At 40.9% G+C, this 27702-nt stretch overlaps 1 protein-coding gene across 1 annotated transcript in view; it reads left to right on the top strand.

Moving 5' to 3' along the window:
* KLF7 (KLF transcription factor 7) overlaps window positions 1-27702 on the top strand; it is a 137279-nt gene that overhangs the window by 99883 nt on the left and 9694 nt on the right. The window contains exon 3 of the mRNA XM_075829877.1: window positions 19333-19456. Within this exon, the coding sequence (XP_075685992.1) occupies window positions 19333-19456 (124 nt within the window). The remainder of the gene's footprint in view (window positions 1-19332; window positions 19457-27702) is intronic.

Here is a 27702-nt window from a genome sequence, read left to right as displayed (position 1 = left end):
AATTTGGCAACAGGCGGGGCCAATACAAGTAGGCGGGGTCAGGAAACCGTTAGCCTTAGCCACATTGGTGGTAGCTGGGGCCAATGCAAAAATACAATGGTAGGTGGAGCCTTTATAGTAATGGATCCCATTGTCTTATAATGGGTCTGTCAGGTTTTTACTGGATAGAATAGAGCAGCAAGCTACAATATGATGTCAAAGGAGGAACATTGGAAACATGACAGATAATAATTAAAGAGTTATTCCCAATATATAAAGTTATGGCATATCGCTAGGATCAGTAGGATTCAAACCTAAGGGTCCCCTACTGATCTTTAGAATCGAGAAGATGTGGCTGACCTCTAACGTTTCCCACTATATAGGCATTCAGTGAAATACGCATAACAGCTAACTTTTGAGAAGGGACATCCGGGAAACTCCAAAACTGGAAAGCAAGGGGTTCTGCATATTTTTTCCCATATTCCCTGGCCATTCATTTTGAAAACACCCCCAAACTACTGAATTTGAATCTCAAATAATACATTTGAACTTCTTTCCAGATCCTAAACTAATACAGAACACACACACCAGACCTGCTAATAAAGATATAGACCCCAAGCCAAGCCGTTTATGCAGACCCCAGTCCTTTATACCAGAACCTTCCTGTATAGAGACCCCAGGCTAGAACTCGCCTGTTTACAAACCCCCGTATACAAATCACAGATCAAACTCCCCTTTATACATACCTAAGACTCCCTGTTTACAGACCCCAGATCCCCACCCTCGTTTACAGAACCCCCCAATATTTACAGACAACTCTTGGGACATTTTACCAAAAGTGGCAAAGGAGTAGAGTAGGGGAAACACTTGACTGCCACATATAGCGCTCTACATTATGCCAGGCTGATTAGAGCAGGCCTCTGCACTCAGCCTGGCTTCCTCGGTAGGCCCTATGCCCTGTTGTATTGCCAGCCTTCTGCACCTTTTTTTAGACTCTGGCTGCAGTGCTTCTTTCCTTGCTGTCCTGGCCGTGATCAGCCGCCCACTACCTTCTCAGCGTGCTCCAGCCTGCCCCTGCTTGCAACGCACATGCTTCCTCCCCCACCATGGTGGCCCTACCACTTCTCCATTCACCTGCATCGCTGGCGTTGATTACCGCCTCTCCCCGGGACCGGTCACTCCTGCCGTGACCCTGCAGTGCCTAACCAACGAGGGTAAGCTTGCAGCGGCGGATTCATTGTTTAAACACTTATAATGCCACCCCCTAATTTTGAAAAGAAAAAACGGTCCTGGACCCGACTGCCTACCAGGATTTCTCCAGGTAGAGCCTATGCACAATCCGCCCCTGGTCTACAGTAAACAGCCATGTCTTCCTGGGGAGCAGAGTGCAACTTACACTGTTGTATCCTGTATGTGGATATATCTGTTCCTCTGCAGGAGGTAATCTGTATTACTGTAACCAGCTATAATAATGATTGGTGAGGACAGAATATTATATTCTGATATTCCTGATACAGTATAGTAGATTTGGATAAAAGTAGGTTAAAACCTGACACCTCTGTTATCTTAAACATAAGGAGTCAAATAAAAAGCAGCATTGCTCTAGTAATTTTGGAATTTCCCTTTAAACATTATTAACACCGCTGCCTCATCCGGATTGTAACAAAAAAAGTAGTTGATGACAGGATGAAGGACCACCTTTTTATACTATTCTATATATATACTAAAATTAAATACTTGTGCTATGGGGAAGATTTTCTAAGCTAAATGCGTCTGAATTCTGCCTCAATTTGCACCAAAAAATTGACGCATATGCCTTGCACCAGATTTATTGTGTGTTTTAAACTAGTTTTGCACCCCAATCAACAGTTTTGAAAGTCTCTAGGAAAAGAGAACATGGCTTATAACGCACCAAAATAGCACCAAAATTTGTGTGCAAACTATTGGTCTAAAGTAAGCAAAACAAGAGGTGGTGTAAGGAAGAGAAAGTGTATAACATGTCAGGATGGGCTGCATTTATTATACACCATGCACCACAATGATAAATTTGGCACATCATCTGCCTGTCTGGTCTAGTTTTAAGCCATGTATGTTTGAGATAGTAAGGGTATGTTCACACGCAGTGTTTTCTGGCATTTTTCCGGAGTAAACGCCTCGAAAAACACCTGAAAAAACGGAAGCTGAACGCCTCCAAACATCTGCCCATTGAAAAACAGCGTTTCGTTCAGGCGGGGCGTTTTTTTACGCGGCTGTTTGAAAAAGAAGTGTATGTCAAAGTCATTGTGTCAATAGAAAAACAGCTCCAAAAACGGCTCAAAAAAATTCATCAAAATATGTTTAATACTTTAAGGCCCTGTTCACACAGAGTTTTTTTACGAGTTTTTTTACGTGGAAACCGCGCCGCAAAACTCCTCAAAAACCGCCCGAAAATGCCTCCCATTGATTTCAATGGGAGTTGGACGAGTTTTTTTACTGTGAGTAAAAAAAACGCGTCGCGGTAAAAAGAAGCGTCATGACCCACCTTTTGACGGTTTCCGCCTCCAAAACCACATTTCAATTAGTCAGAAAGAGGAAAAAAACGCCTCGACGAGTGTTTTGACGAGTTTTTTGTCAAACCACTGTGCAAAAACCGTCTGGAGCAGTTTTTGCAGGAGGAATTTTCCTCTTGCAAAAAAACTCTGTGTGAACATAGCCTAAAAATGGCTGAAAATCGGAGGCTGTTTTCCCTTGAAAACAGCTCCATATGTTACAGCCGTTTTTACATGAGCGTGTAAACATAGCCTTAGGGTAAAATCACACACAGGGTTTTGATGCAGTTTTTGATGCATTTTTTTGAGCCAAAGGCAGAAGTGGATCCGAAAGGAAGAAAAGGTATATAGAAAAGACCAATGCATCTTCTTTTCCTTGGTGTCCACTCCTGTGTTTGGCTCGAAAAACTGCACCTAAGGCCCTGTTCACACTGAAAAAAGTGCTCGCAGGATAAAGAAGCGACATGCCCTTTCTTCGGACGTTTCAATGGGAGGCAGAGAAAGCATTTTTCGGTGCGTTTTTTGCCCGTGGCGCTCAATAGACACGGCCGAAAAACACGGCAAACGGCATGCAGGCAGGTCAAAATCTACCTCTAAATTCCAGATGGAATTTTAAGGCAGATTTTTCTGCCTGCAAAAACCCTACACCAAAAACTGCATCACAACTGTGTGTGTGATTCTGGCCCAATAGGTTTCCACCTTCGCTTTTCTGTATTGCCATGTGCAATTCTTTGCCATACTTGCATGGCTGTTCCTGCTGTAAGAACTTGAAGGGGTTTTCCCACGAGGGACATTTATGACACATCCACAGGATATGTCAGATAGAGGCGGGTCTCACCTCAGGGACCCGCACCTATATCTAGAACGGGACCCCTAAACCCGTTCTACCTCTTTGTGTTCCGACTGACATCTGACCATGAAGGAGAAAACAGCGTAGCTCGCTGAGCTACGTTGTTTGCGTAAGCCCCATATAACTGAATGGTAGTCATGGAAACAGCGTAGCTCTCATGCTACGCTGCTTCCGTAACTTCCATTCACTACTATGGGAGTTACAAAAACAGCGTAGCTCAACGAGCTACGCTGTTTTCTCCTTCATGGTCGGATGTCAGCCGGAACACAAAGAGGTAGAACGGGTTTAGGGGCCCCTTTCTAGAGATAGGTGCGGGTCCCTGAGGTGAGACCCGCCTCTATCTGACATATCCTGTGGGTGTGTCATAAATGTCCCTCGTGGAAAAAAACCCTTTAAAGCCTTTTATACCTACCTATAAGGTCCCAAGTACTAAATGTTCTTATTGCTAAAATTGTATGATCACAGATGCCATACTTGAAGGTCATTTACATCTACTTTACATTGTTTTCTTTCTTCTGGGCCTATAGCAAGCCAAATTTGACATCTTAAATGGTCCAGGAGAGAACTGAACCTATTATACATTGCAACAACAAAAAAAACAACAATTTTTTAAAAAGACTAATGCACATTATAGATGACACATCCAAATGGATAGTTCCATGTCTTCTGCATTACATAATACGATCATGCAAAATGGATTAACAATTTAGTTCTGCTTTCCTCTGAATATTGCTTCCAGGCTCCCAGTTTTGTAACATTGACTGAAATAACCCTAAATGCTTTGTTACCTACTGTACCTCTTTGAGCTTTCATTAGTTGAAAAATGACATTTTTATTTCTCTATATTTATAATCTACTAAAAAAAAAAGTGGATTAAATAAGTAAGAAACATGCTATACAGTATTACAATATCCTTTTATATTGCACCCCCTTTTATGATTCCTGAACATAATTCTACTCTTTTAAGCTTAAAAGCCATTACATGTTGTCAATTTTCATCCATTTCCAGTCCATCTGTTTGTTTTTAATGGCTGTTTATCATCCGTTTGCCATACGTTTTTCATGGCCGTTAAAAAAAAGGATGGATTTCATTTGTCAGTTTTTTTTTTGTACCAACCTCCTGAAAACACAACAGTGCCCATGTAGATAGTGCTGCAATGTCCCTGTAGATAGTGCCACAGTGCCACTGTAGATAGTGCCCACATAGTACAAAAGCGGCCACATAGTGCCACAGTGACCACAGTGGTTGTTTTTATCTACATTGATACATTGTAACAAACTAAGGCTGGAATCACACGAGCCTGTGCGTTTTGCGCACGCAAAAAACGTGACGTTTTGCGTGCGCAAAAGGCACTTAACAGCTCCGTGTGTCAGCCTCGTCTGATGCGCAGTTGCGTGATTTTCGCGCAGCCGCCATCATTATGATGCTCCGTTTGGATGTATGTAAACAGAAAAGCACGTGGTGCTTTTCTGTTTACATTCATAGTTTTACAGCTGTTGTGCGAATCTCGCGCGTCCCCGTTCTTTGTGCGTGATGCGCGAAATACGCACAAAGAATGGACATGTCGTGAGTTTTTCGCAGCGGACTCACGCTGCGTGAAAATCACGCAACTGTCTACACGGCCCCATAGACTAATATAGGTCCGAGCGACGCGCGTGAAAATCACGCGCGTTGCACGGACGTATGTCCCGTTCGTCTGAATAAGCCCTAAGGCTGTGTAGAAGTAGAACTAGCTAAGGACAACTTTTCAGTCTCAATGTGAACAAAAATGGTTTCATTCACTGGTAGCAAGCAGATAACTTGATAATTGTGAGATATTGAAACACAAAGGGCAGATTTGCTAAGGCTGGCGTTTTAAATGCCAGTATTAATCTAAAGCCTGCATGAATAAGATGCAACAAATTTATTAAAACGGCTTACAGAGTGGACAACAGCATCTTCTTAGATCAAAACTATTATTTCTTCCTGACAAACTTTTGCATACAGATTTAGGCCTCATGCACGCGAACGTAAGGGTATGTTCACACGGCCTATTTACGGACGTAAATCGGGCGTTTTTGCCCCGAATTACGCCCGAAAATAGCGCCTCAATAGCGCTGACAAACATCTGCCCATTGAAAGCAATGGGCAGACGTTTGTCTGTTCACACGAGGCGTATATTTACGCGCCGCTGTCAAATGACGGCGCGTAAATAGACGCCCGCGTAGAAGAAGTGACCTGTCACTTCTTTGGCCGTAATTGGAGCCGCTATTCATTGACTCCAATGAATAGCAGCGCTAATTACGGCCGTAATTGACGCGGCGTTCAAGCGCCTGCACATGCCGGTACGGCTGAAATTTCAGCCGTTACGGACCCCCGCCGTGTGAACATACCCTAAGGGTTTTTACTGTCCGCAAGTACGGATCCGTAGTCATCTGCAAGTCATCCACAAATACAGGACGGTATCCGTAATTATAGTTCTTAGTGCATAGGTATTTACTGATCCGCAAAAAAGACCAGGGAGGAATCTTGGGGAATCCCCTGGCGTTGTATAGCAATGCTTCTGCAATTACGGACGGCTCCGGATCCACCTGAAAATAGGACATATGCTATATTTTGCGGATCATTACTACGGCACGGACACACATACGTAAATATACTGAAAGGTGTACGTAACCAATAGAAATGAATGGATCTGCAATTTGATGAAAACTATGGTCGTGAGCATGGGGCCTTTTGCGATGTTTTTGCCCCATACAACTGGGACTTTCTCAAGCACACCTATTATTAAATTTGTTGTATTTTCATCTGCCAGTACACTACAAACTGAAATCTACGGCAGCTGTGCTTTGGCATGAATTACCGAGCCCCACTTATTTTTTTAAGTGACTTATTCAGTGGAAAATGGCAAAAAGTTGCATATTATTGTGCATAATTTGTGATTTTTTTTCACACCTGAGAACTGGCGTAAAGCTCTTGACCCCTTAGCACCGCAGGCGTTTTTTGGTTTTTAATTTTCGTGTTTTCCTCCCCGCCTTCCAAATGCCATAACTTTTTTTATTTTTCAGTCAATACAGCTATATGAGGTCTTTTTTTTTTTTTTCTGTGGGACGAATTGTAGTTTTTAATGGCAGCATTTATTGTACCATATAATGTACTGGGAAACATCAGAAAAAAATAAGGATATGTGCACACACAAAATAAAAAACGTCTGAAAATCCGGAGCTGTTTTCCAGGGAAAACAGCTCCTGATTTTCAGAAGTTTTTTTAGCAACACGCGTTTTTTGCTGTGTTTTTTACGGCCGTTTTTGGAGCTGTTTTTCTAGGAGTCAATGAAAAACTGCTCCAAAAACGGCTCAAGAAGTGACATGCACTTTTTCGCAGGCGTCTTTTTACGCAAAATGAGGCGTAAAAAAAATGCCCCGTCGGAACAAACCGCTGTATTTCCCATTGAAATCAATGGGCAGATGTTTGTAGGCGTTCTGCTTCCGTTTTTTCAGGTGTTTTTCAAGGCGTAAACGCCCCATAATATGCCTGAAAACACTACGTGTGCACATACCCTAAGGCCTCATGCACATGAACGTGTTTTCTTCCTCCTGTAAATACTGGCGTAAATACGGGTCCTTTGTCACCAGTATTCCACCCGTATTTACGGACCTGTTTTCTCTGCACTAATCGGCAGCCCCTTCTCTCTATCAGTGCTGAAAAGAGAGAAGGGGCAGCCTTTTCGGGCAGAGTTTCTGCAGCGATTGAAAGTAAAAGAAGTTCATACGTACCGTTGTCTTGGTGACGCGTCCCTCTTTTGACATCCAGTCCGACCTCCCTGGATGACGCGGCAGTCCAAGTGACCAATACAACCTGTGATTGGCTGCAGAGGTCACATGGGATGAAACGTCATCCCGAGAGGCCGGACTGGAGGAAGAAGCAGGTAAGTTAGCTTTTAATACTATTAACTCCAGCGGTAGTCACTGTCCCGGATGCTGACAGAGTCAGTGCCGATCTGTTAACCCTTTCAGCACCCAGGACAGTGACTATCCCCTGACGTCGCCTAGCAACGCTCCCGTAATTACGGGTGCACACACGTAGCCACGTGTAATTACGGGAGCCCCATAGACTTCTATGGGCCTGCCCAAGCCGTTATTATGGCCTGAAATAGGACATGTTCCATATTTTTCAACGGCACGGGCACCTTCCCGTAAGCATACGGGAAGGTACCCGTGGCCAATAGAAGTCTATGGGCCCGTAATTATGGGCCGTGATTACGGCTCGTAATTTCGGGCGTTTTTACGTTCATGTGCATGAGGCTTTAATCAGATGAGAATTGCCTCATTAGGGGAAAAATTCCGTAGCAGTGACACGCCCCCTTGCCAGTTCGGCAGAAGACTGATCTTGAAAGCTGAAGAATGAGAGCGTTTGCGCGCGTGCGCACACTCTCACTCCTCGCTCTTGCTGTAACTGTCCATATCTGATTGGACAGTGTCACAGCCATAGTAATGGCCCCTTGCCAGCACACGCCCCGTTGACAATTCAGGGGGTTATTTAAATATCGGGCGCCAAATATAACGGCACCAATATCTAAATAAAGGAGGGAGGTAGAAAAAAAATGTAAAGTGCCCCAGGGTTTGTGCAGCCCTCCCCATTACATGCTGCACTCAGCTGCACATGTATGGGGAGGTGAAAGGTTCTCTTTAAGTGTTTTCATGTAAAAAGCTGTTTAAATACTGCCAGGACTCAAAGGGAAAGCCCGTGAGTCCTTCTTCCCCACCCTACACCCAGTGATTGAAAGCTTTCCTATTTACAAACATATAATATGCAATAATCACCTGTAGTTAAAACCATGATAACAACACTGTAGATTTAATGTATAAAAACTAATGCAGATAAATAGAAAGAGCTGTTTCCTATAGTACCTATCATAATCTAGCTTTATTGGAAGTTTTAATTTGTTTAATAAAAATAAAAGACCGGGATTGATTTGATTGATTGATTGATTGATTGATTGATTGATTGATTTGATTGATTGACATGGGCAACTGTTCCACTTTTTCTTCACTAGTTTATTTTTATCCGTGACAACCCATATGAAGTTATTCTATAGAACTATAAAAGACTAGGGCTCCACAGTGACATTTGGTTGCCTATGAGCTGCAGTAAAATCATGGCATTACCGCAGCCTAAATTTTTCCCTATGAGGGAAAAATTTGCAGGCTACTTGCAGTGACTGCAAAAATATTATATCGACCACATATGAAAACATTTTGCACGCAAGCCGTAGTTTACTACAACTCATGGACAACCAAACTTTGCAGTGGAGACTTAAAAGAATAGAATTATCTGACACTCCACTCTTCAAGTACACAACTTCAGGGCTTATAGTATGGTATAAATCCAGCAGCCATTTTTACATTATCTCTCATAATTTGCCCTTTAGACTAATCAGAATACTTAATGAGCATCTGTGGGATATGAAATTAATCCTTCTGATGAAGGAAAGACTTTCCTAATTCACTTCCAGTCAATCCCTTAACACTAGCAGGATTAATACAGCAATCAACATTTCTTGCTCTGTCAGGCAAAGTTGTATTTGTTTACCATTTACTCGTGAACACGATAAACGACACACATTGTAACTACAAGTCTTGTACATAACTTTTAGTTTTGTTCTTATTTTAACGTTTCTATTTCACAAAAAAGAGCTTCCAGTTCCCGTAATTGAATTCCCATAAAAAGACACCCTATATAGGAACGTTACCTTCTCCTGGCACTTCTGCGTTCCCTGCTCTCAGTGGTGGGGCGGTTTTCGGCACCTTGATTGACAGGGCTAGTGCCGATGTGCTGATGTCACCCCACCGCTGGCTGGAATGTACCCGCACGGTATTATGCTCTACTCCATGTGAGAAGTAAGCGTAAGCGCGGCAACCACTGCAGGGCCACAACGATGGCAGTAACCCTAGACAACAGGCAACACACAAAGTGGAGGACCCAGTGTTGAGAAGGACAAATATCTTGAGAAATTTAGAATCTAGGAAAATAAAGGTAATTAGTAATTTTGGTTAGCTGCCATTGCCATTTTAGGTATGATTAAGGAGATGGGAATACTCCTCAAAAGACTGCTCCTGAGACCCCTGGCATCAAAATTTGTTCTACATGGTGGCCATTCAGATGCCCGATCCTGCCAGAATGAGAGCTAGTGCTTTCCACTCTAACTCATAGAGGGGTGTCATGAGAGATGGACCCTCCTCTATGATGTCCATAAGCCCTAATAGAGCATATAAATAAGGGTTGTCCTCACGGGAAAATACTTTAATAGTCAATTTGTTAGGTATAATTGTGGAAACTATTGTAACCTAATGAAGCACATGTAAGCTTGGGGACAACATACAAACTCCATGCAGATTTTGCCCCCGATCATGTATTTGGTACTCTATGAATCTGTGGCGTAATCTGTGTTATAATAAATAGGTATGTTGGCGTAAGAAAGTATGTGTAAATTGTGCATGTACAGTACTGTGCAAAAATTTTAGGCAGTTGTGGAAAAATACTGCAAAGTATGAATGCTTCCAAAAATAGAAGTATTGATAGTTTTTTTTATCAATTAACAAAATACAAAGTAAATGAACAGAAATCTAAATAAATTAAATATTTGTTGTGAGCACCCTTTGCTTTCAAAACAGCATCACTTCTTTTAGGTAGACTTGCACACAGTTTTTTGGAGAAACTCGTCAGGGAGGTTCATCTTGAAGAACTAACCAGAGATCTTCTGTGGATGTAAGCTTCCTCAAATCCTTCTGTCTCTTCATATAATCCCAGACAGATTCTATGATGTTGAAATCAGGGCTCTGTGGTGGCCATATTATCACTTCCAGGGCTCCTTGTTCTTCTTTACGATGAAGATAGTTCTTAATGACATTGGCTGTAAGTTTGGGGTCGTTTTCCTGCTGCAGAATAAATTTGAAGCCAATCAAAGGCCTCCCTGATGGTATTGAATGATGGATAAGTATCTGCCTGTATTTCTCCGCATTGAAGACACAATTAATCCTGCCCAAATCCCCAACTCCATTTGCTGAAATGCAGCTCCAAACTTGCAAGGAACCTCCCCCATGCTTCACTGTTGCCTGCAGACACTCATTATTGTACCGCTCTCCAGCCCTTTAGCGAACAGACTGCCTCCTGTTACAGACAAATATTTAGAATTTTGACTCCTCAGTTCAGAACACCTGCTGCCATTTTTCTGCACCCCAGTTCCAATACATTCATGAATCGTTGAATCGCTTGGCCTAGTTTCCACATTGAAGGTGTGACTTTTTGGGCGCAATTCTTTAATGAAGACCACTTCTGGCTAGACTTCTCCGAACAGTAGTTGGGTTACCCGGGTCCCACTGGTTTATGCCAGTTCTGAGCTGATGGTACTGCTGGACATCTTCCGATTTCGAAAGGAAGTAAGCATGATGTGTCTTTGATCTGCTGCAGTAAGTTTTGTTGGCCGCAATGCTTCTACGGTTCTCAACGTTGCCTGTTTTTTTTGTGCTGCAAAAGAGCTTGAACAGTACATCTTGAAACCCAAGTCTGCTTTAAAATCTTTGCCTAGGAAAGACCTTGCAGATGTAGCGTAACTACATTGTGTCTTTTTGCTGTGCTCAGTCTTGCCATGGTGTACCTGTGACATGACACTGTCTTCCACAACCTCACCTTTGCAGCAGAGTTTGGCTGTTACATATATATATAATGTCTCCATGAGTTTATTAGGTCTATTAAATATATTTAAAAAAGGTTTTTATTAATAAGACAACCCCTACCTTTTAGGGAATGTGGACATCATAAAAGGGGTTCACTGCTCAGATCCTCTCGTCTATCAGCCAGAACGTAGAACTTTAAAAAAAAAAGAATGGCTCCCATATTGGTTGACTTGGCCTGGCCATATATTTTATTTTATGGTCACCAATTCATTTGTATGGGCAAAATTTAACTCTAAATTTCTCCTGTAGTGGCAGCTGCAAATATCTCTCTGGTGATATCAACTGATTGAGTTTTCAGAAGCAGGACTTGAACAGCTGAGGTGATTTCATTTTAAAAAGGGACTGATGAGCCAGCGTTATTTTTTTTTCTACCAGGACATGTGAACATACTTTAGGAACTTAACTGGTTCCCGACCGCTGGCTGTGTTTTTACGGCAAGCAGTCAGGGTCCTTAAAACCCAAGCCATAGACTTTTTACGAGTCAGGTTTTAACTTGTTGCCCGAGCGATCGGGCAGCTGAATGTCGGGTCTCCGGCTGTCAGTGACTGCCGGGGACGCTGAGGAGAAGATAGAAGCAGCTTTCGTTGCTTCTATCTTCTCCGATCTCTTTTACACAGCGCTCAATGAATGCTGTATATAGGAATAGAGGCAGCGGCCACGCCGCTGTCTCTATTCCTCCCGGTGTTCATGTGACTGGTCACATGATCGCCGGATGCCGTTACTGACAGACTGCTGCTGGGTCTTACTAGACCCAGCACAGCCCTATTAGTGACAATCGTCACTATGAGAGGGCTGATTTCCCCTGTAACTGGGGCTGCTATTCAGCCCCAGTTACAGGGGAAAAGCATGGTGTAAAAGAAAGAAAAAAAATATATAAAGTTCCCCAAAGGTCTTTTTTGACCTTTGAGGGACAGACCATAGTAATAAAAAAATAGTAAAGTAAAGTTCAAAAATGTTTTAATAATAAATACACATAAAATACCCACGCAAAAAAAAGACGTTCCCCCCGCCAATCATTGTTGTAACGCTAGCGCTGATCCAATTACCCTAATATAGACATGTAATATATAAAAATTTACAGTAGACAATGACGATCACAAATAAAAGGTCTATTTTAGGGTAAAAGTATGTTATTACCAAAAAAAATAGCTGAAACTTAAAAAAGCTTATTTTTTTACTATTATTTTCAAACTTTATGAATAAAAATTCTAAAATAGCAAAAAGGATGTGTAAAAAAACTATAAAAAAAGAAACCTGCATTGTCTACGGAAAAAACATCGCAAAAATCACGTCGTTAGCCAAACAAATAAAAAAGTTAGAGCCATTTAACTAACACGTGCTAAAAAGGGCTAAACGGTGTCTGGTCCTGAAGGCTCAAAATAGCCCGGTCCTGAACTGGTTAATGTATTTTTCTTATTATATAACTATCTTTTATTTTCAACATGATACTGTATATTCTCATTGAATTAAAAGCTCACTCTTATAATATGTACATTTTCTAACTTTGGATCTACATTTCCTGAATGGACTGCACTGTCTAATAGTTTGGCTTTATATAAATGAAAAATGATGATACACATTGTTTGGAACTCCTCTTGTGGTTGTTATATTGTTGCCTACTGGGAATAGCCTGGGATAGAATCCCTGTCTTTGCTGCTTGAAATCTATTTCACATTCAAGGTCCATCTCCATCAGCTGTCTTGTTAAAAAAAAAAAGCTGTTACCTCTTAAAGCATAAAGGACAAAAAAAGAAAATACCAACATTTGAGATTCCTCAGGGTTAAGTATGCTTTTAAAGCACAAGACCTATGTATGGTTTCAAAATGCAGAAGAGAATTGGGAGGCGGATTTTTCCAATGCATATTCTGTTGCTATGATTAAATTTCTCACAGCTAATAAATAAAATAAATAAATAAATAAATATATATATATATATATATATATATATATATATATATAAAATGTGAATTAGTAAAATTAAAGGGTTATTCCCACTTTAGACATTCATGGCATATCTACAAGATATAAGATAAATGTCTGATAGATGCAGTTTCCAGCTCTTGGACCTGCACCTATCTTCAGAATGTGGTTACCTGGCCTCCGTCCTGCCTTTTAGTATTTCAATTAAAGGGTCATATTGAATATACACCCTTACTTTACTCACCGAAGGGTAGATCTTCCCTTATTGCATGAAAACATCAACACCTGCAGTAGTGTTGTTATCCACCCTGACTTCTTTATAAATTCATTCTCCCTTTGCTATGTATTTCAGAATACAGCAGGTGGAGTATTTATTTATACAGATGATCTGGCAATTTATGTCTGAGGTATTCATGGGAAGAAAGCCAAAGGCACCCAAGATCTCTATGGCATCCTAGTGATATGAGATCAACTGTAACCTAGGTTAAAAAAAAAAAAAATAATCAAATTTTTGCATGGAAATGAAGAACAGACTTTATCACTGTAAGGAGTCCCTTATGCCCTCTAATGTTGAAGCTACTTTTACAGCAAAGGGTCGAACACATTTGGGTTGTTGCTTGGCAACAGACACCGCAGACAGCGGGTGACACATTCAGATCTCCAGCAGAGTCACTCACTATGTTAGATGGTGCTTATTGATACATGCCCCCAGGACTTTTAGACGTAAGAGAAGAAAATTGTTGCTGGTCCCCAGGCCAAGTGTGTGTATTTTTTGGTAATACAGAAAGAAGGAAATTAATAAAGATGTCTGACAAAATGCTACCATGGAACAAGAAAGAATAAATCCAATGAGACAGAGAAATAGTGAAATTAACTAAAAGTGTACTATACATACAGTACCAGCAGATCTGTGGTTATAGCAGGTCATTTCAAGGAGCCACTTATATGTTCTATAGATATTCTAACAATTTGAAGTTTAGTCCAGTAAGAAATAAAATGCTAGCTGATGCATTCCGTTTCCTAACCTAGTCCTACGACAATCCATTTTTAAATCTCATTTTCACATTTGAGCAGGCCAACAATTCTCCAACAGTGTTCTAATGCCTTCCATTGCCATAAACAAGGATCAGGCTGGTTAGATTTCACCCCATCTGGTCCTATTGTTGTCCTTGAGATAAGCGATTTTAGAAGTGTCTGACTATCACATACATTTCTTCCTCCATGGATATAACATGTACCTTCGCTCAAACCGAACAGTCATGTTTTGGGGGGAATCAGGAAAGATAGCTGTCAACTGAACCAACTATCTTACTTATGTCTATGGCCAGCTTTACAAGCAAAGTATATACAGTTGCACAACCTTTTATGTAGATGATCCCTATATAGAAATCTGTACGGGTGTTCAGAGGTGAAGATATGCTTTAACGATAACTCATGAATACAGTTAGAACAAAATGTAGGTTACTTACAGCAGTGGAGCAAAAGTCCAATAGTGATCTATATGAAAGAAGACTGCAAAATGTTACTTGATAAACGGCTTTAATTTCATTGCATTGAGTGCACGACTTCACCTTAATGCCTTGTGCTTTATAAAAAAAATCCAAAGAAGTTCATGTGAGCTACCTTGATTGGCAAAAACAACCTCTAATCTTCTGAGGGTCGAAAATCCCATTTGACTGGGTTTAATAGGTCACCTCCACATTTAGTTTTAAGTAATACTGGAAGGATTGGATTCTAACCTTTCTACTCCAGCCCCAGGCAGGGCAATGACTCACTGTCTACCAGAAGACAGATGCTACTTTATAAATGGTGGATAACAATGAGAAGAATTTATCAAACCCCTAGTATATTTCTAGATGATGACTACCTAGCAGAAATAATTCCTTTTACGGAGTCAGAGATACAGCGTTCAGTTTATAAGCATTCTTCTGAAATTACTATTTTTGTTGTATGATGAAAAACCAACTAAATTTGGACATTGAAAGACGTTTTCTTTTAATGCTGATTTTAACATAGCAAAGCATGTAATCTCCGAATAAGAGAGAAAGCTTCAAAATATGGCTGATATATACTTTTTACAAAATATAGTGCATCACGTCTCAGATATTGTGCTTTTTAGGCTGGGTTCACACGACCATGTTACGTCCGTAATGGACGGAACGTATTTCGGCCGCAAGTCCCGGCACCGAACACAGTGCAGGGAGCCGGGCTCCTAGCATCATAGTTATGTACGATGCTAGGAGTCCCTGCCTCTCCGTGGAACTACTGTCCCGTACTGAAAACATGATTAAAGTATGGGACAGTTGTCCTGCAGCGAGGCAGGGACTCCTAGCATCGTACATAACTATGATGCTAGGAGCCCGGCACCCTGCACTGTGTTCGGTCCGGGACTTGCGGCCGAAATACGTTCCGTCCATTACGGACGTAACATGCTCGTGTGAACCCAGCCTAAGAGGCCACAAGCTAAATGCAAGTAACTATAACAGGCATACCTGTTCAACTCTTCCAGCAATGCCACAACTTGTGTTTTATTACAGCTATCACCTAGAATTATTTATTTGGTAATATGTAAAGATTGATTATAAATTACTAGAAAAATGGAGAAGGAATTAGTCTTGAATTTTGTGGATTATTTGAACATGACATTAGACACAATACAGCATAAGCAGCTATAAAGCTTGAAGTATTGGTGTCCTAAATACAATTACAAGCAATTGCTTTGATTAAAGGATCTTCCAGAAATCATCTAGACTCTCCATTAGCAGAAAAGTGGCCCATAGGCTGGTCAACAAAATGTACTGCTGTGAAGATCGATGTACATCCACTCACAATTCTTGGCATTCAAGACCCTAAAAAATAGTGCACAGGTTTCAATAGCTGCTGAGAGTAGTAGGTAGTCGCTCACATGTTTACTGCCACTATTTACTATTGGGATTTACAGAAGAACAAAAGCCATGTAATTCTCTCTGTGACTTTGGTGAAACTGCTGTCCTTGTTGGGGGCCATTATTTGATGAGGAAGACTGGGAAGTTTCAACAAAAGGTAAATTAGGTACCATTTTTTGGGTGCTATATAAGATAAAAAGTTAGTCCTGGAGATAAAGCCTGATGCTCCTAATGCCATTTATTAGGGGTTTTATTTCAGTTTTGTTCATTGAATAAAGTAAAGATAGAAATATGGCAATTACAATTTGTCATTGAGATCTTGTGAAGTAAACACAGACTAATGTAAAGTAGGCAGATCTACAACCACCCGCGAGATGAAAGACTGTTGTTTTGACTGGTCTCCACGTAGACCATTAGTGATAACATAGTATTGTTTAAGGATTCCAAGTCTTCAAGATGTCAACTGCTATAAAGGCGTATTACGTTGTAAGAATGTTATGGCTGTAGACTAAATTCACTCTCTTCCCAATTCTCTTTCTAACAAATTCAACTTGACTACCACATGACTACAGCTAAGGCTTCATTCACATCTGCGCTAGGGCTCCGTACCAACGTTCCGTTTGAGATTTCAGTCGGAACGGAGCCCTGACATCACCATTGGTTTAAACCATTTATTTCAATGGTGACAGATCCAGTGCCAATGGTTTCCATTTGTCTCGGTTGTGCAAGATTTCCGTCGTTTTGACTGAATCAATAGCGTAGTCGACTACGCTATTGATTCCATGAAAACAACGGAACCCTTGCACAACGGAGACAAACGGAAACCATTGGCACAGGATCCGTGACCATTGAAATCAATGGTGATAGAAACGGAAACCTATGGTCTGTCAGAGCTCCGTTCTGACGGAATGCTCAGACGGCACGTCGGAATGGAGCCCAAGCGCAGATGTGAACGAAGCCTAAAATGTTCATTTTTACTATCACAATTATTGCTCCTCCTGAAGCTCTTTTATATCCCCCGTCCCCATACACCTAGCAAAAAAATGTTTAAGATCATTCCCAAATCTTGTGTCCCTCCCTACTTATCCTCACTTAATGTGACATACAGATGTGTCCACCTTTACCTTTTCTTGCATTAAGACATAGTTCACATAACGTTTTGGCCCTATGTTTAGCGTGTATGTCAGAAAAACTCCCAACATACACGCTAAACGTGTCCATAAGGCTCCATTAGCCTAACGGAGACCAAAAGTGTCCTTTTGGCCTCCATCAAGATGGTGTCAATATACCTATATTTTAAGGATGGAATAGGGTAGTAGACTACGTTATCACATCCTGAGGGATCCTGTAAAAAAAAATGTTTACCACTCAGTATGTGTTTTTAATGTGAGAACCTAAGGGTGCCTCACCAACCATATAGATAGTGTATCCCACTCGCAAACCCTGCCCTCTCTCTGTTGGTGCTCCTCAAGACTCTGTCTTGGTACCCTTTCTATTCCCCTTCTATACCCATGGCCTAGGACATTTAATAAAATCCTATCACTTCCAATACTACTTTTATGCTGACACAATGCAAATTTACCTCTCTGGCCTGATATCTCTCTGCTCTACCTCTACTTCCTCCAACCTCTGCCAGTGCCTTTACTGGCTACCCATTGCTCAGCGAATTCATTTCAAAACACTAACCATGACATAGAAGACAGTCCACAACATATCTCCTCCATATATCTCTGCCCTAATCTCCCGATACCTCACCACACAAAATCTCTCTGGGCCTCACAAGACTGCTCTCCTTTTGTCTGCTCCTCACGTCATTGCCTTCAAGATTTCTCTCGTCCATCACCCATATTCTGGAACTCACTTCCCCAACACACCAGACTCTCTCCCACCATCCAAACCCTCAAAAGCAACCTGAAAAACGCCATCTTTACAAAAGTTTACAACCTGTATTAACCTTGCCACCGCTACACTACCAGATGAACAACTTTTACCCTGCTTTCTAATTCAGCTTCTGTCTCCTTCCCCTTCCCTCGTATAATCTAAGCTTTTGCAGACAGGGCATTCACTACTTCTGTAACAGTCTGTTACCCTGCAAACCCATCTTTATTGTACATGTTGTTTTTATTGTCTTGTGTTATATATCTAAACCCTTCTGTATTTACTATGTACTGCACCCTGGAATTAATGGCGGTTTAAAATAGTTAATGATAAGACTACGATAGGCTATAACATACGGATCATTGTGGCTTCAACCTCTGAGAACCCAAAACTTAAGGGTACCTTTAGTAGTTCTTCTGCACAGCAAATAGAAGACTGTAAAGGCATAGCCTAGTAACATGCTATCACTTCCAATAGTGGGAAAACCCTTTTAATATGTATAGATAAATTGAGTGGGGGGATTTTGAGGCAATGAAGGAGACATCAGAGAATTGATATACAGTAGCGGAGTAGAAGTTTGAAGCTCAGAATTGCTAATGAAAAGATAATGGTGTTGAACCTGGCAAATAATCTAAAGTTACTTTAAATCGTACTTTTTTTCTCTTTTATTTAGCATGTTTGCAGAAGTCACTGCAATTGTGTGAAGCTAGCAAGCGGCTTCTAAAAATTTAGCGTTAAAAAAGGTGATTTTTATAGTCTTCTGTGTTATTATGAACTGGGAGGCGATAACTGGAAAACCTTACTTTGGCTTCGAAAATAAACTAATTACCAAGAAAAGGATTACAGAACCAGTGCAATTTCAGGAAACACTAACAATTAAAAATGTTCTTGTTGAGGCAGCTTGGACTATGGTTTGCTACATCCAGAACAGATCAGCTTTCTCTGCCTAATGATCTGTTCTTGAAGTTGGCAAAAATTTGTGTCGCTTGTTACGGTAATGGTGCACTGACTGCCTATTAATACTTGTTCACCCATAAATGTCTAATTACATACAAGCATTTCCATCACATTGAAAAAAATCACCAAAAATGTTCTCTTCTTCTGGACATAAAATATAAGTGGCGCTCAGAGGGAAGATGCGCATAACACAAAAAAGTCAGTACCTACAATAATTGGCACTTGTCACATTTTCTTCCCCCATAAGTACACAAAATTCTCTTTCAGGCTGGTTAATCTACCATTGGAAGCTATTAACCATGCAAAGGTGACCCAAAATATGGCCTCAAGCACTATAATAAACTTGCCAGCTTCCTGTTGGTCACCAGGGAGTGTTTGAAAAATATTCTCTTTCATTGTACCCGATAAAGCCTCTGTTCTCTTGGTAGCCCTGTTTTCAATACCAGGTCGACATCAACTATTTATTATGCTTGGTGGATTATTGTTCTTATTAATTTCTACTATGTTTTCCTGTTTCCTTCTAGATATTGTAAGTGTGTGCAAAATTACTGTTGACAATCAGGGTCCTTTACACCATATGTTACATTTCTAATATATATATGTGTGTTCTGTCTTTTAGGTGAAAAGCCATATAAGTGCTCCTGGGAAGGGTGTGAATGGCGTTTTGCCCGGAGTGATGAACTTACAAGGCACTACAGGAAACACACAGGGGCAAAGCCATTTAAATGCAACCACTGTGACAGGTAAGGTATAAGGCTGTGATACTGTAAACGGCATTGAAAATGTTGACACTAATATTCTTCTGAATATTGACTTTGTCGAATATAACAGCTGCATTAATTGTTAATCATGTGATATTAGGGATTGCTTAGGAAAAGTGTAAAATGTAAATGACATTGGTAACTCATAACTATATGCTTTGTATATACTAATCTAAAGACTGCACAGTGTCTTATCAATGATTGGAACATGGATTGCAGAATTATTTAATCACAATCATCTGGATGGAGCTTTCTTCTTGGATAAATACTTTATTTTTATAGCATCGTAGCTCATATCTAACAGTACATCATCATATACGTATGTATAGTGGCGTGTGGTATTATGTGGAGGGTTCTGGTGCATATAAAACTGTACGGCCCTGTTCACACAGAGTTTTTTGGCGCGCTTTTTGACGCAGAAACCACTTCGAAAACCGTGCCAAAAAAACGGACGAAAAAAACTCCCATTGATTTCAATGGGAGATGGAGGTGTTTTTTTCCCGCAAGCGGAAAAAAACGACTGCGGTAAAAAAAAAGCAACATGACCTATCTTGATGCGTTTTCCACCTCAAAAACCCGATTGAAATCAATGGGAGACGGAATAAACCGCCGCGAACGGCCTCTGCGTTTTTTGACACGTTTCTTCAGCAAAAGACACTTGTGGTTTTTTTCCTTTATAAAAACGCCTCAAAAAATTGTGGCAAAAAATGCGTGTGGTGCAAAATAAACTGAAATTATTTTTCCAGGCAGAATTTTCTGACTGCAAAAAAACTCTGTGTGAACTAGGCCTTACTCCTGCTAAAGTGATAAGTAGATATACAGTAATTCAGGCCTTATCTACCTTCACAGCAGACTCATTGTGAGGCTCTTATTTCCATGGATAAAGGAAAGGCTTTGTGACAGAAGCCTCCATACGTTAATATGGGAGCCTAGGAGACAGAGCCCACGTAGTCCCTGATGCTATTTATTCTAAAGGCAAAACATTTCTTGGTATCTAGTATATGAGGAAAATATGCAGGTAGCTAGACTCCGTATTATATCAATATATCACTGTAGTGAAAGGCACACTGTAACCAATACCATCGATGCCTGTACAAAAATTACAAGTAGGGAAGAGGGGGGAGGTAATCCTCCAGCTCACCATAGGTTGGGTCCGAGAACAGACAGCGCCCGGATTCCCTCACGGCCAGCGGTCGAACAACAGGGAAAAAAGTAGAGCCAAAATCCAGCGCTGAGTGTAAGTAAAAAGGAACTCCTGTTCCAATTTTATTGATATAATAAAAATAAAATGAACTATATAAAAATAGTAGTATAGTTGAGCAGAATAAGGACACAAGACGTGTCAGAAACGCGTAGGCACCATTTAACGGGGTTCATTCTGATCCTTTACCCATCTCTCATCTCTGTACTCTGCTCAACTATACTACTATTTCTATATAGTTCATTTTATTTTTGTTACATCGATAAAATTGGAACAGGAGTTCCTTTTTACTTACACCCATCGATGCCTGTACCTGATTTACCTTTGTTACCATGGAATATTATTTAATATTCTTTACAACAAAGCTTCCATCTATCAGTACTGACACTATAGATTTTCATTTAACATTAGTCATTATACATGGTTTATATTATGTAAAACTCCTTTAGATGGCACTAACAGACATTTTTAAGCTCAATCACCGACGTAAAATGCCTGCTTCCCTATGAAGTATCTAAATGGCAAGAAATCTTCCAGAAGGTAGAAGTATTCTTGTGTGGGGATATGAAGAGGAAAGGTGAAAGGAATAGAGTGCTATAATAATTACAAGTGACAGCCCTGACATTATCATCTTATGAAAGCTGGATATTTGAGGCCTAGCAGGCTAGGCGAAGCCTCGGTCAGGCTATTGTCAACGTTATTGAATAAAGATGTGCTTTTAATCGTATTAGAAAAGGGCTTAGGAAGATGAGTTATCAGGCCAAAGAACCCTGGAGCAGCATTAGAAGAAAAGACAAGGAAATGTCTGTAATAGAATCACCGTTATATATTTAGCTACTGGCCAAATAACAGGTCAGGAAACAGGAAGACCGTTTTTGCCTTTGATTGCAAGGAAATGTGTTTTCATGAACATCCTGCCTTCCAACGACTTGGCCTCCCCTCCTGTGTCATCATATTCTTAAGTGACACACTTCTGAATAAATTACAGACCCTCTATTACATATACCTTGATTCGGTGATTGACATCATGAAATAATTAGCATTATTGTGAATTATGGTGATCATTTTTATGTCATCCTTTTGTGTATGACAGATTTTTTTTTTTTTTACTTTTTTAGATTCACATTTACCACATTGACTATGAGAACTTACTACTCAGTTATTACACAGAACATAGTATGCTCTTGCAGCCTTTTATGCTGAACTACTTTATTTCCCTGCCTACATATTTCATTGTAGCCTATATTTATTTACCGGTGTGTGCCAAAATAAATTGTACCAGCCACAAAATGATGTTTAAAATTCAGCAAATGATGCAGATAAGCAAAAGCCCTGCAAAAAATATATCAGTATGTGATGTGGGTGCATGCACTGTACCATCTATGTGCACACTATATATTAGGCTTTGCATATTATTTTCTGCAACGGTTGATTCTGCTGTTATATGTTTTAAATCCAGTGTGTGTGTGTGTGTGTGTGTGTGTGTGTGTGTGTGTGTGTGTGTGTGTGTGTGTGTGTGTGTATAAAGTGAATGGTATTGATTATCCTGTTAAAATTGCACCTGTCAATATTAGGGATATATTAGGCAGCAAGTGAACAGTCAGTCCTTGAAGTTTATGTGTTCGAAGCAAGAAATATGAGCAAGTGTAACGAATCTGAGGGACTTGGGCACGGGCCAAATTGTGATAGCTTGACGACTGGGTCAGAGCACCTTTAAAATGGCAGGTCTTTTGGGTGTTCCTGGTATGAAGTGGTTAATACCTACCAAAAATTGTATAAGAAAGGACAACCGATGAAGAGGCCACAGGGTCATGTGCACCCAAGACTCATTGATGCTTGTGGGGAGTAAAGGCTAGCCCATCTGGTTCAATCCCACAGAAGAGCTACTGCAGCACAAATTGCTGAAAAACGTAATGCTGGCTATAATAGAAAAGTGTCAGAAACACACAATGCATCACAGCTTGCTGCGTTTGGGGCTGTGTAACCACAGACCGGTTAGAAAGCCCATGCTAACCCCTGTACAATGCCTATAGCGCCTACAATGTTAGTATCAGAACTGGACTATGGAGAAATGTAAGAAGGTGACCTGGTCTAATGAATGTGCGTTGTTTTCCCAGGGAAGACATGGCACCAGGATGCACTTATAGGAGGGAGTCTTACCAACCCTACTATAATCTTTAGTGTTAAGCTGCTGCAGTTTGACCTGGATAGTGCCCGCTGTCTGAATTCCAAAAAATGTAGCTCCCCCTTCATCTGAGATTGCAGTTTTCCTTTTCCTTTTAAATTTTTTCTTGCCTTTCAAATGAGACACGTTGATATGGATAAGCATCCTTCTGCGACATAAGTGACAGATGCAGCGACCCATTCAAATAAATGTTTCTGCTGGTTTCATTTTCAGCCTTTGGCTCTTTACCAGGGTGTCTGAACCCTGTATCACATCCTTTGCAGCAGCTAAAACAAACAGGGTTCTAGTTGTGATCAAACTATTCTTTTGAGTAGCCAGTTAAGCAGTTAAAGTGTAATTAAACGTTTGACAAACTTCTGACATGTCATAGTGACATGTCAGAAGTTCTCATTGGTGGGGGGTCCGAGCACTGAAACCCTCACCAATTGCTCAAACGAAGCGGCAGAAATGCTCGTGTGAGCACTCACCCGCTTCGTGTCTGTTCAGCTTTCTCTGGAAATCCGATGTATCGGAGTACGGGCTCATAAACTTTCTATTGAGTCCGTACTACGATACTTTGATTTCGGGAAAAAGCCGAACAGACACGAAGCGGGTGAGCGCCTCTGCCACTTCGTTTGAGCGATTGGAGGGGTCTCAGTGCTATGACCCCCACCAATCAAAACTTCTGAGATGTCACTATAACTTGTCAGAAGTTTGTCCTCCCAGGAGTCCGGGCTACACTCATAAGAGAGACATGCGTGGCCATGACAACGCGTGGGTGGTAACTATAAAAAAATATATATATTACTGTAGTATTTCTGCAGCAGACATGGTACCACAATTTGGTGCGGTTTATCGGGCGAATTCCCTGCGGCTTCCAGGTTGAATACACTGTGTACTTTTACGCAGCGTATCCGTCCTGTGTGTTCGTACCCTTAAGTTGAGAGTAAGCTAGCCTCAGATGAATGCTCAGAAAAGCTGCCTAAAATTATATACTATGTATACATAATGCAGATGAGAAGGAAGAACATGAAGGACAGAGGAAGACCTCAGTTTTAACTCTGCTTTCTCCCTCATAATATATTCGTAAATGTATTTATCGAAATGTCCACTTCATCCTCAGGCCTCATGTATAGTGCACTAAGGCACATGAAATGCAGTACGGTTCTGCAGTACAAAACCGTCTTGCGTGTGTCTAGTACTAGAAGACATTACGAGGGAGATTTACTTAGACTGGCATTTTCATATTCCAGTCTAAGAATGAACGACGCTTGAGTAAGATACACACCTCTTAATAAATTTGTTGCATCTTTAGCTGTTCGTGTGCCAGAAAAATAAATCTACACCAACTGCAAGCTTGTGTAGATTTCCACTGTAATTTACGCCAGCTTCTGGTGTTAAAGGGGTTTTCCACTTTCTGACAACTGATGACCTATCCTCCAAATAGGTCATCAGTATATGATAGGTGCGTGCCCGACACCTGCACTGATCATATACTGATGACCTATCTGATCGTCAGTGGTCATCAGTTGTCTGGGCACCGGACGATATTTCCGGAAGCAGATGGCTCCGGTCAAAGAATAGCGGCCGAGCTGCAGTTCTACCGAATGGCCGCTATGCAGTGGTCGGCGCCATCTGCTTCCGGCTCCAACTACTGCATACCATTCCAAACATCCAGTGCACGGAGGCAACCGGAGTGGCGGATCGGTGCAGGGTCTGGTGTTGGACATGCACCGATCATGTACTGATGACCTATCCAGTGGATAGGTCATCTGTTGTCAGAACGTGGAAAACCCCTTTAATTATAGTAAACGTGTTGGCCCGCGTGTGGCCTTCTCCTTCTGCTAATCCCCTCCCTTTTTTTTTTTTTTTTAAAGTAGCGGTTAAAGCCCAAAAACTGGCATAGATTGCTTACTAAATTACCCCTACGTGTGGATCCCTTGTGCAGAAATCTTTCACACAGTGAGCACATCACGGCTTAACTTCTATACGGAATGCTCCAGCTTTGGTTAAACATTTCTTATAGGTCAAATACATTATAAAAGGGCAAAGTTGAATACATTTCATTCTCTTCTTGACCTGCTGTCATTTAGATTTTTTCCAGCTTTAAAAAAAGATGTTTTTTCATAAAATAAAGGGAAGTAAATCAAATGGATGAAAATGTCTGAAATAGCAACAATACAACAGTTTGGTTAAAAAGTTTTATTCCCTGCCAGACCAATTATTTACTTGAAACATTCTACTTACACACAGAGAAGGCTCATTGTCCTTTAGGTTTCTTAAGAGTCAGAATTTTAAAAAATGAGTTGTGTTGCTACTACGCTGATAATATGGAGAAATTCACATTTTAAACATCCTCGAAAAATGTAATCATTTATATCCACATTGGTTTTTGATTAATTTTGTAAATGCTTAATAGTTTAAACGGCATAATACTGTATAGACTTGTGTCGGCTGCAGCTAAGAACTGTAGTGAGCAGCGTTGAAATTCTAAGCACATACTCTGTATTGTCAGCATTGTCCAGCTGACATAAAAGTCGACACCCTGTTAATTGTTGTCCTAATGAAATAAAGTGCATTAGTTGGGAGAGGAAAAAGAAAACCCAGAGGCCTTAAAGCAATGCCTGAGGAACTCAGTCTATCTGGGAGGACATTAAGGATATGGAAGCTTTCAGACTGAGACTAATGGATCCTCAACAGATGGTTCTGAAGGAGCAGAAGGCTCTGGGGTGGGGGGAGAGGAAAGGTAAATACATAATGAAACATTCATGGAGCTTTCATAAAGCTGGATGAAGGCCTTATGTACCTTTTAAAGTTTAAGATTGTTCTAAGGAGTTACTGAACAACATCAGTTCGGTCCCGGTAAACACGGTTTATCAGATCTCCATTTGGGGACTATATTTTTACACATTAAATTTTATATAATATAAACATTTATTTAAAGCCGTCTTGGAGGTACTCCGTAACATCCCTGCAGAGGAGTCCATTACCGCAACTTAAAGGTTATAAATATCAATCTAAAAGTGTCCTATGAATGATTTTCTTTTTTAGCATGGCTCCTTTTTAAAAAAAGAGGAGAGTTTCAGATATTAAGTGAATGTAAGGCTCTGTGGACACTACGTTCTGGCCCTACATGTAGCGTTTACTTCGGGAAATCTATTGACATACACGCTAAATATGTTCATAGGGCCAAAAGTGAGCCGTTTTGGCCTACGTTGAGCTGGTATACGTCAGTGTACCTTTTTTTTTTCGGGTGGATGGAGTAGCGAAGTAGTCTACGCTTTTCCATCCAAGGGATCACGTAAAAACGTATACCGTGCAGTATGCTTTTTTCAACATGAGAGTCTATGGCTGACATATGGCATACATCAGAGGTATATGTTTAACGTATAGGTCATGGGCTTTTCAATAGCTTTTCATGACTTATATGTTAAATGGATACCATTATAGTCTAGTGATGGTCAACGTGATGGGCCTAATTATTTATATTTTGTTTACATCACTGGACCAATTATTAGCGATGACACGTTCATACATGGCTGATTAATATTGTCTGTGCGCTTGGTTGGAGAAGTAAAACACACAGTTAAATATTATTACTATTAATGTTAGGTCCACATATAATTTCAATCAATAAGTTTTACATTGCATTAGTGCAATATTTGCACATAAGCTCCCAAAATATTCCCTTGAGTTGCTTCAGTGCAGCTCACCACATCTGCTAAAAAGCACATATGGTATAAGTTCCAGGCCTTCTGTAAATCCTTTAACCCCCATAACACTCCCTGCAATTAAACAGCACCAGGGGGGCGGCCTGTTTGAGACCTATCCAAAACACTGATATCCCTCTTAGTGAAAAAAGTGGTATATCACATAGAATCAACACCTATAAATATATACCTCAATCCTTTGCAGTAAGCCAAAACATTGATACAATATATCTTTATTAGATCAAATAGCAAAATATATATTAATAGCTTTCTCATCAAATCAATTGAAATCACATAAAACAGACTGAGGTGGTGGTCACAAGTACAGTATCAAGTATATAGATATAAGGTGCAATCACATCACAAATTTATATGCTGTAAGAATAGGAAACCAATAAAGTACCAGTGCTCCCAATTGGGACAATATATGGGCTGAGACTCAAACCCAGTATAGGGCACAAAAAATATCACATCCGCAAACACATTAATACAGGCTATTGTAATGACGGGGGGTAGGGAAACGGACAAGTGAGCCCTAGTCTACCCGCCACTTTGTCCCTGCCTACTTGCAACGACCCGCCCTAGGCGACGGGGTACAACTGGGCGGCGGTCCCTGCGCTCAGTAAGTGCACGACAAACACGACGAACATACAAGGGAATACAAGCAAGGGAAAGGGGCAGTTGCCCACAGCAACACCGTGAGCAACCAGAGTGGTGAACGAGCCGAGTCAAGCCAGGAGTGTGCGAGGTACCAAACGAAGAGCAGAAGAGTAGTCAGTAAGCCAGGGTCTGTATGGAGCAGGATCAAAATAGAAGGAGCTGTAGCTGGGCCAGGAAACCACACGAAAAGAATCACAAGCACCGAGGGACAGGAAGGGCAGGCTTAAATAGACCAAGGGCGGGAGCTAGCTGAGTCTGGCCAGGTTGCGATAGGCTCTCCCACTCCTAAGCCTGCCAGCCTGAGTGGTGGAAGCTGGAGTCAGTCTCAGGGATGTAGATTCAGGTGCTGACTGATTAATTATGGGAGTTAACCCCGAAGCTGTGCCTGGCAGATCCTTTACACTATTAAATAAACAGCAGAAAAAGTCAATTAGCGTAACTTAATAGATACATAAGTCACAAACAATCCAAAACTATGCCTAAAGTATACTAC

This window comes from Rhinoderma darwinii, chromosome 6 (assembly GCF_050947455.1).
Source record: "Rhinoderma darwinii isolate aRhiDar2 chromosome 6, aRhiDar2.hap1, whole genome shotgun sequence".
Taxonomy (NCBI): Eukaryota; Metazoa; Chordata; class Amphibia; order Anura; family Rhinodermatidae; genus Rhinoderma; species Rhinoderma darwinii.
This window is presented reverse-complemented; position numbering and strand designations above follow the sequence as displayed.